At 43.7% G+C, this 9,499-nt stretch overlaps 1 protein-coding gene across 8 annotated transcripts; it reads left to right on the top strand.

Annotated features, from left to right (window-relative positions):
• Nucleotides 1–604: 604 nt before the first annotated feature.
• Nucleotides 605–8,856, top strand: cdca2 (cell division cycle associated 2). 8 transcript variants are annotated; one of them, XM_029124467.2, is made up of 15 exons: nt 607–753; nt 1,439–1,619; nt 1,942–2,072; nt 3,591–3,753; nt 3,924–4,108; nt 4,334–4,528; nt 4,763–4,880; nt 5,116–5,423; nt 5,601–5,655; nt 5,750–5,821; nt 5,938–6,032; nt 6,305–6,379; nt 6,780–6,924; nt 7,167–7,898; nt 7,929–8,856. In XM_029124467.2, the coding sequence occupies exons 2-15, from the start codon at nt 1,442–1,444 to the stop codon at nt 8,396–8,398; spliced, it is 2,922 nt and encodes a 973-aa protein (XP_028980300.2). In that variant the 5' UTR covers nt 607–753; nt 1,439–1,441; the 3' UTR covers nt 8,399–8,856. The 8 variants fall into 8 exon arrangements, with proteins under 8 accessions (XP_028980301.2, XP_028980300.2, XP_034152174.1 ...); XM_034296283.1 differs by having other exon boundaries at nt 7,167–7,718; nt 7,749–8,856; XM_029124468.2 differs by having other exon boundaries at nt 605–753; nt 1,439–1,577; nt 7,167–8,856.
• The last annotated feature ends 643 nt before the right edge of the window (nt 8,857–9,499 follow it).

The following is a 9,499-nucleotide window of genomic DNA, read 5'->3' on the forward strand; positions in this document are numbered from 1 at the left end:
CACTATCATTAGAGGCATGGGAAAGACAGCATTTAAGTCCATGCCTTGTAAATCCTGTTCATTTAGCAATTTAAATTTGAAACTTTAAACATACAGTGACTGCTCAAATGGGTATACAAACACCGACAGCCTCACCCAGTCAGTGACTTAACTACATATTCATGTGCCCCTGTGCAAGATGTTTCATTATGGCATGGGCCACCCACTCAAAAGGTTCATTATTCTTATGAATATCTTTGTTGAATTTTTTATTACTTTTACATAATGTATATGCGTTTATAGAATGTCGAGTAGTAACCTGAATTTCGTTGTGTTATTGACCTCCCCATACATCAGCTTACTGACTAAAATAAAATAAAAAAAATAAAAAACATGCACTTAAATAACGACTGAACATGGTCAGTCTCAATTTACCCATGACACATTGCGGTTTTGATTCTCTCAAACTTGCCCATTGATTGGATACTCTATGAGACACGTGACATCTGCTCACACACTCATTGGTCAGTTTGTACGAAACGAGATCCTTCAGCAAGTTTCAAGACATACGAAATAGTACCAAAATGTCCATAATAATAGCTTTATTGTTGTCTTTTTGTATTTTTTATTGAATTATTTTCAGAATTTGTAATTTTTACACTTTTAATTTTCTTTCAAAAACAATTTATGATCACCAAGGTTTTGCGTGGCGGAAGGATCTTCATTCTACGGCTACTATGAATCAGTGGTGCGAAATTTGAAAATTTTACTACGGTATGCGTTACCTGTCAGTTAGCATATAAGTAATTATTGATGTAGGCAGTTCTAATTATGGTCGCTTGTAACTGTAACTAAGTATACTGGATTCCTACGTGAGTATATTATAGCGTTAATAAAAAGCGTCGTATTGAAAGGTAAGGAGTGAAATGAGTGAGCAGCAACGCGTTAGCCAGCTAGCTACTACTCAACCGGTGTGTAACGTACAACGTATGGTATAACTAGGTCGTGAGATACAATAAAGTTTAATGTGGAAGTCTATACTACCTTGGTAGTGCAACGTCAGAGTTTACATTTCCATTAATATTTGTTTACTTGTAAGCCACCAACGCCTGACACTCTAATTTCAGTGTGTACATTAATCATCATAGTCTTGGTTGTTTGTGAGTCTTTGCCTTTCTTGAATGTGTTATCGATCAATATGTATCCGACTATTATTGACAACAGTTGAGTGATTTCTTTAGGTGGTTCACAGTTTAACAGTTCAAATCTCGTTCTTGAAAACGTCTCATGTCTTTTATTAGATTCTTGTCCTCCTCTGCCGTGACACTGATTTGTTTTACCGCTTTTTCTGAAGAATGTCCATAACGGTTTGCTGACAACAAATACAGTTATGTTATCCACAGATCAATTGGCTGACTACATTAAAGGTTCTTCACGTGCTTTTTTGCTCTGTGCGTAGATCATGGCCAGTTCTGAGCGGAAAATGGACACCGTTGAGGGAACTGAAAGCTCTAATCAATTGGAGGCTTCCTGTCCTCCAGTGAGCAACATGACAACAACACTCCTGGATTTCTCCCAGCTTACACCTTCCCAACTGGGTATATCCACCCAGAGCTTCACCCCATCCTCTAACATCAAAGGTTATTTAGACAGTGAAGATGCTTGACTTTCTTTACATTGTTCCCTGTCACTGACCTCTATCTGACTTCACACTTAAACTAAGGCATGCCTGGTATTATAGAAACCTAAGTGCATAACCTTTCTTGAGCACGTTATATATAGGTCTGCTGATTTTTAAATCACAAATGGCCCAATGAATGGTTAATATCTGTCATTATTTATTGTATTTGTAGTGGTTTTGCTGTTGTTTTTGTGTATTATATATTTTAATATTTAGCCCTCAATGTGTATTTGTTGCTTCGGCGAGCCTGATAATAAATACAGACTATTGTCTTCCCCCAGAAAAATCTCGACTAGCGCAGCTAAAGCTTAAGCGGAGGTCCAGTGTTGGGGTACGGGGTTCACCAGAGACCAACTCTCTTATCCGCTACATAGCCCAACAGAGGATGAAAACTCCCCCCACAACCGCACAGGTGAGAGGTTTGCATGTGGATGTTTGTGGCCATACTCAAAGGTTGTCCAATGAGTATTGCAGCTAGTGGCCTAGGGAGGTTCAGCAGTCTAAGCAACTGCCTCTGGTTCAAATGCACCACTACAGCATTGGTTTGAATCCAGTGCAGTGCTCCTTAGGCAATAGAAAACTTCTAAAACTCCTCCCACTGTTTTCAAATAAAGCAATGCATATATAAACTACTACAATAGCTAGTGCACTGCATGTACAAGTTGCTTTAGAACTGCATTTCTTCATCAAACAGAAACGCAATACCATAGTGTGGAAAAACTAGTTATACTCCTATCGTCAATGCCTGGTGTTGCCGGAAATGACTAGCTTGTTTACATGACTAATTATTATTAAACCTTTATTTATACGAAGTAGATTCAGATCCAGGTTTCTTTTACAACTGAGCCCTGTTTTACCTCTGAGATGAAAAAATAAAAAAAACACAATTAAAAATGAAAGGTTGCCACCTAGGCACTAAAACATTAAGCTTAAGGTCATTATCCTGATGTTTTGGTCTTTTAGTGTTGTCAGGCAAACGTTTGTGTCTTGATATTCATTTTTGAAAACAGGGTAAAGGTATGGCTGTACTAACTACTTCAGCATAAAGGAATTGCTTTTCTGTGTATTTTAATGCCGAAATGGTGCCAAAGTAGCATTTTCATTTTGTGATTAAATTACCTTTGTCAATTTGCGATTGGAATTTAGCTGAAATATCAGCATGTCAAAATATGTATAGAAAGATAAGTAAACTTTCTTGGTGGTTTATACATTTTTTCACATGACTAATCATAATAAAGGTAAAAGTATTATTTACTGATAAAAAAAGTCATTGTTACTTTTGTAATTTTCCTTAGTTGAAGATCCACATAAATCAATATTTGTATTCCCTCTATTTGTGAAATCTTTAAAATGCTTGTTATTTTTCACCTGGCCGGTTTGGGATTCATCCAGTTACTGGTCAGATCATTTAACAGCCAGGCTACTTTGCCACCCCATGTACTGTAGATTTTGGTTTGGGTGATGCAGCTGAATTGGCGTTGCTTTAACGTCAACCTGGGCGGTGTTGCTTCCTTTCAAGCTACTTTTAGGGCAATAATGATTTTATCTCTCTTGTGCTATTAGCATCTGGCAATTTGCCTGCAATTACATGGACACCTGGCTATTAATGCCTGTTATTTTTAACAATGTCAGCATGTAAGCCTGCCTCCATCTTCAGACAGTAAATTAGCAAAAGGTCTCATTTGTGTCGCTACACCTTACAATTGAATCATTACGCTTAAACAGAAGTAATCAAACAACCATGTTAGTTTATTTAGAATGGAAACATCTACCCAATGCATTGAAATAATTCTCAGATGCCAATGTATTTTAAGAAGGACCTAGCAAAATGTCCTATAATGCCTCTTGCTAGAATGTGCCAGTTATTTATCAACCAGTTTGATTTTAAAGGGGTTAATCAGTTGCATGCCATGCCTTTCTCTCTCCATAGCCTACACAAGCCAGCCCTTTCTCCACCAAAGTCCCCTCTACTCTAAAGCAGAAGATGGCTATTTTCCAAAACATTATGGATGTGGAGGAGAATGAAAATGAGACCGTCCAAAAATCCAGTCCCACTGGGGGATGTATCAAGACAAGAGATGTTCTGTCTGATGGTTAGTCTGCTCTGATTTCAAAGGATAACTCATTTAGTCGTAACTTATTACATTACAACAACAGAAATCTGTGCTTTTCCTGAGTGTACTACTTAAGATACTCAAGGATATTCTGCAAGGGTTTTCTATTCTGGGCTGTAGTTATTGATGGGTGTTGTCTTAACTCTCAGATGGGTGGAGCTGTGACGGTGCTGGGAAGGAGAACAAGACCCCAGCGAGTCAGCCTCTGACACCCCCACCCACTAAGAGGCGGTGCACAACAGGCCCTCTGGGGGTGTGTGTGGACGAGATTAGGGAGGCCAACCCTCCTATCCTGAAACGCACTACAACCTCGCAGAAAACACACAACAAGGAGGTAACTCGATGAAACGGAACTAAACATCACTGTTCGCTTTAATGACCAGTAGAACTTGGCAAGCTGTTTACACTCTGTTTCTGCGGATGATGCGTCTTTGGCCTGTGTATGTTAGTCAATTGGTAAGAATTTCTGAAAAGTGCTTGTAAGATAATTATTAATATCAGTGTTAATTGCATTAAAATGTTAGCACTATGTCCTGACAAAGCACCCTGACCTCCTCAGCTTGGCATTGGTCAGACCAACCAGCATCAACCTGCTCTCACTGTACCTCCTGGAGAAGCACCACAGAAGGAGCACTGCGGTGTGGTTGAAGACACCCCTCATACAGATGCTGTGTCCCGGATCACACAGGGTGAGCCCCACCCCTCCACTCCCCTGAAGCAGGAATGGACTCCCACCGAGGAGGAGCAGGACCAGGTAAGATGCCCCCAGGCCTCCCCACCACCAGCTGGCTCCTAAATGGTGTACTATTTCCTCATGACCAGTGTGTGTTAGAGACTCATAGGATGTTGTTTGGAACGCAGAGCCGCACTCCAGCCTCCTCCTTCCCTTTTGTGTGAAGTCTTCACAGCTCTGTAGAGCGCACAGCTCCTCTCCTCACCCCATGTTCCTACAATTTAGTATTCTGTTTGGTTGGCTTTTACCCTACAGGGGTGCTCCTTTGAACTGCGCAGCCCTAGCCAAACTCTGGATGTGTGTTCCAGACCAGACAGGACCACTCTGCCCCTGCTGTTCTCCATGCCATCTCATCGGGAGATTAAACCCATGGGTAAATATGCTGCTCTCCTCTGTTGTTGCAGAGGAACTGTCCTTTCATCTCGGCTTTGAAGCCCAGTGCAAGTTTATCATTCCACAGAGAGTATTGACGACAACACAAAAGGCCACGACAAGCTTGTCTCTGGGAGCAGGAAAGGCTTGCTGTTTTATTTTTCCACTGCTCACAAATTGTTTCTGTAAGACAAGCAGATGAATGAAGCTGTTGTATGACTTTTTCTCTTTTATAGATGAGGCTGATTCCTCTGGAATTGTTAACTCCATCATTAAGAAGAAGCAGGTGCGTTTCGGGATTCTGCTTCCCCCCGAGCTATTTGATAAGAATCTGCCCCCAAGTACACCTCTACGGAAAGGAGGCACCCCGGCTCGAGTCCCAACATCCGCTGGGGGGTCCCAGCTGAAATCGTTGCTGAAGACCCCTCAGAGGACCCCCCTGGTCCAACCAGATTTCAGCAGCCCCTCTTTGACTGGAGCCTCTCCAACCTTTACCGTGAAGCCCTGTTGTAGGGACCCAGAGACAGCCAGCACTTGGGGAAAGGTACCTGGCATTCACTTACACGGAACAACACTTAGTGAAACACCAACACCTGTTTTCCATTGCCAATTGTTTTGTTGCTATGTACCCTTATGAAAATAACAATAACATTATTGGTCTATCTAGAAACATTGTTTTTGGTCATGGAAATTCAAATTCTAAATCTATCTTTACCCACAGATTGATTTTCCTTCACTGGAAGACGAAGTTGATCATTCATTTGTGGACTGTGGAGGTTGGTTGTTGAATAGTTTTAATTGCTAAGAGGAAGCTGTGCTTCTCGTCAAGCTCTGAGTAAAACTTGACATGGCTGTTTGCTGTATTTTCAGTGCTGCAGGCTCAACCTCTGGATTTGACCTCTGCATTTCAAGAGGAGTATTCTGTTTGTGCAGCACTCCCAAGTGAGATTCCATATTGTATTCCATCCTACTGTCCTTACATAACAGCCCTCCTCTGCCCTAACGCATTGATTAACAGTGGTGTAAATGAGGCTAAAGCAGAGGTGATTTTGCTGTAGGTGCTGAATTAGTACTTGACTCTGTTCCTGCCCTGGGTCCTGTGCCGGAGGCCGCCGTCACGGCCCCAGCCCGCTCCAGCAGCCGGAAGAGGAAGGTCTGTTGAAAGAATATCCAGATTCTTCCACCACTTACACACCAATTAGATAAGATTTTGCCTGGGCTCATATTATCATAGTAAAACTTTCATCTGACGATCTAGGATTCCTCTCAGTGGAAGGTCTTTTAGTTGAAGTAAATCAGTCCTATCGTAATGCCTGCTCTGCCCTCCAGTCTCTACCTTTTTACATTTTTTCTTTCCACATTTTTCCTCTCTCCTATATATCTCCCGTTTGTCTTTTTATTTTGAATCCATCTTTGTTCTTTCAGCTACCGCAGGAGAGGGAGCCTGTGAAAAAGAGGTCGATGCGCACAGCTGCCAAGTCTGCCTGTGGGAGGATGAAGGTCAGTCTGGGCTCTGCTCATCACTTCTCCTACGGAGACTTAGAACCTTCTGAATGTAGAGAGCTATGCCTCAGGGAGGTATTACATGCACCAAGCTACTTGTCTCCTAACATCCTTTTATTAAGCCTCAATCTCAAGAGAAATATTGGGCTTCTTATTAACATTTTCACTAACTTCATTTGGAAGACGGTGTTTTAAGTACTTCAGGGATTGTCTGTGGTTTTGACCAGGAATGGGATGAGTTTTGAGGGGCCAAAGAAACAGGCGTAGTGGTTGTTCTAGTGAATGTGTCTATTAGAGGTGGCCGTCAATCAATATTAAAACACAGGCTGGAGGAGGTGCAAGGCCGTTAGGATGGAACAAAGCAGCTTGATTATTCAGGGTGTTTGTGTTTCTCCAGAACTCAGGGAAGCGTAGCTTTGGGAAGAAGGCTGTAGACCGTTCTCTGTACGGCAAGAGAGATTACGCATCCAAGAATCCCGCTCTCAGCCCCATCACGGAGACCCTGTCTTCTCCCAGCCGCTCTCTCACCTGCAGAAACACAGGTAAGCACATGGGGGCAACATCTTTAAAGTGTAGACCGCCTTGGACAACTCAATTTCAAACAGAAATCCACTTTCAATACAATATATATAATAATATTCACATTGAAATGCATTCAACTCTACTGTTACTAATAGACTTACATTCAGTGAATAGACACTGTCTGTGTCGGCTCTGAGCATGTTCAGGTGCACACCTTCTCCAGTCTGTAGTAATAGTAATAACCGTTGTCTTCTTTCCACAGCCAAACAACAGTCCAGCCCATTGGAAGATGTCATTAACACTGGCCCCATTGCTGGAGAGGTCATGGCTGTTTCCCTGTGGCAAAGCAGCTTCTGCCCTCCAGCCTCTGGTGATAACCCAGCTGCAGAGCCCTCTGATGGGCCTCCTGTTGACAGCGGTGTCCTTACTGGCTCCAGCACTGGCTCTGGGCCTGGGAGAGCAACGCGGGCAGGGGGGAGAAGGAGGTCGGGTCCCACAAAGCCCTCCAGGACCAAAGAGCAGCTAAAGCAGCGTGCTGTTAGGGGAGGTAGAGGTAATGGTAGAAAGGTGAGTGTTCCTGGCGATGATTGGCTCAACGAGGAGCCAGAACATGAGTCGGCAGGAAGCACCCAGTCAGAGGTTTCAGTGTCCGTTTCAGCCAATCACACAGGATCTTTTGAAGGACAGGATGAGACCGATGCTCTGTGTAACTTTCCATCTGTGGATTCAGATTCTGATCAGAGCTGTGGCGTGCTGCCAAATTTAAGTGGGACAGGAGAGAGTCCAGTTAGAGCAGACACCGAACCTCCCTCCGGTCAGCTGAGCTCCGCCGCGGCTCCGTCAGGTCAGCTGAGCTCCGCCGCGGCTCCGTCAGGTCAGCTGAGCTCCGCCGCGGCTCCGTCAGGTCAGCTGAGCTCCGCCGCGGCTCCGTCAGGTCAGCTGAGCTCCGCCGCGGCTCCGTCAGGTCAGCTGAGCTCCGCCGCGGCTCCGTCAGGTCAGCTGAGCTCCGCCGCGGCTCCGTCAGGTCAGGAGGCAGCATGCCATGTAGAGCTCGGGTCAAACCGAGGCACGCCGAGAGGAAGCACTCAGTGCCCAGGCCGCTCCAGAGGTAGGAGGAAGAGTCTATATGCCAGCTCCGTGAAAGAGGAGTGTGGGGAGGAGCAGTCAGATGATCCAAAGGCCCTGGAGGCTGACCAGGGTGGCGTTACTGAACAGGCCTCCTTCCCACATTCCCTCTTTCCACCCTGGGCACAGGATGACTTCAGTATCGATGACGTGCTGCAGCCTCCGCCCAGCAGGGGGCATCGCTCTGTCCGCCGCAGCCTGAGGAACCGGAGCCAAAACGGCTCCCTGGATCCCAGCGGCTCAGGCTTGGCCTGGCTACCCCACACCTCTCCGGACTCCTTGAGGACTGAGCGCAGGAAGACCAGGGGACGACGCAGCTCCGCTCAGGCTGTGCTGCCGCTGGAGGATGGGGGACACTTGGAGCTATGAGCCACTGGATGTGCTGCTAACTGGACACCCTGGCTGTTTGAAACAGAGGGCTATTTATTACACTGTCTGTGTTTACACAGGAAGCCCCGCTCTGATATTCTTTCCTCCAATTGGTCTTTTGACAGTCGCATCTGTTCAGGAGCCGATCTTATGTTCAAAAGGCCAGTGAGTAAAAAAAACTACTTAAATGCAGTCAGTCTTGCTTTTAACCAGGGTTTTAGAAAACCCAATTGAGATGTACTTCTGAGTTAATTTGTTTTGGGGATTTTTAAGAACCGATTTTGCTTTTAATAATCGAGCTGTTGTGTAAATAGACTTGTTTCGTTAAGTTGTTCCATTAATGTGATTTTGGTCAGACAGTTGGGTAGTATTTTGCTCATGGGGATCTTTGTACAGTGCGTTTTCTTCAATGTAAGAATGTTTACCTTCTGTATCCATTAAATACATTGGGCATCTTATGTTTCTGAAGAATTTACTGCCTGAATGTCATGAATGTCATGGCTCAAAACTGTTATTTTTACTTTATTTCCTAGTGGTACATGACGACAGTTGATAAAGAACATCTTGCTGTTATTGCAATAGTCGTAATTGGTTTCCCGAATCAAACTATTCCATACAGAGAACCACTATGGCCTACCAGGTACTTAGAAATGAGATTATATTAAATGTTACAAGTAAATACCAGTGGGTGTTTGCCATTCAGTATTACAGCTGAAGTCATAAGTGAATGGAGAATGATCTGTTAATCACCTTGCATCTAATCTTTATAGGTCAGTGACTCACAATGTATCCATGATATAGTTGTGCTCCTTAGTTTGCATACCCTGGCAAAAACTGTGTAATTATGGCATTGATTTTGAAAAGATGACTGATTATGAACTTTTTTCTTTCTTTTTTTTAAGGATAGTGATCATATTACTGAGCCGTTTATTATCACATAGTTGATTGGCTCCTTTTGAAATTATAATGATAACAGAAATCACCCAACTGGCCCTGTTCAAAAGTTTACATACCCTTGAATGTTTGGCCTTGTTACAGACACGCAGGTGAAAATAGCAAATAAAGGTGAATTTCCCTCACCTGTGGCTTTTGCAATAAGTG

The sequence above is a fragment of the Esox lucius genome, chromosome 13, assembly GCF_011004845.1.
Source record: "Esox lucius isolate fEsoLuc1 chromosome 13, fEsoLuc1.pri, whole genome shotgun sequence".
Classification (NCBI taxonomy): Eukaryota; Metazoa; Chordata; class Actinopteri; order Esociformes; family Esocidae; genus Esox; species Esox lucius.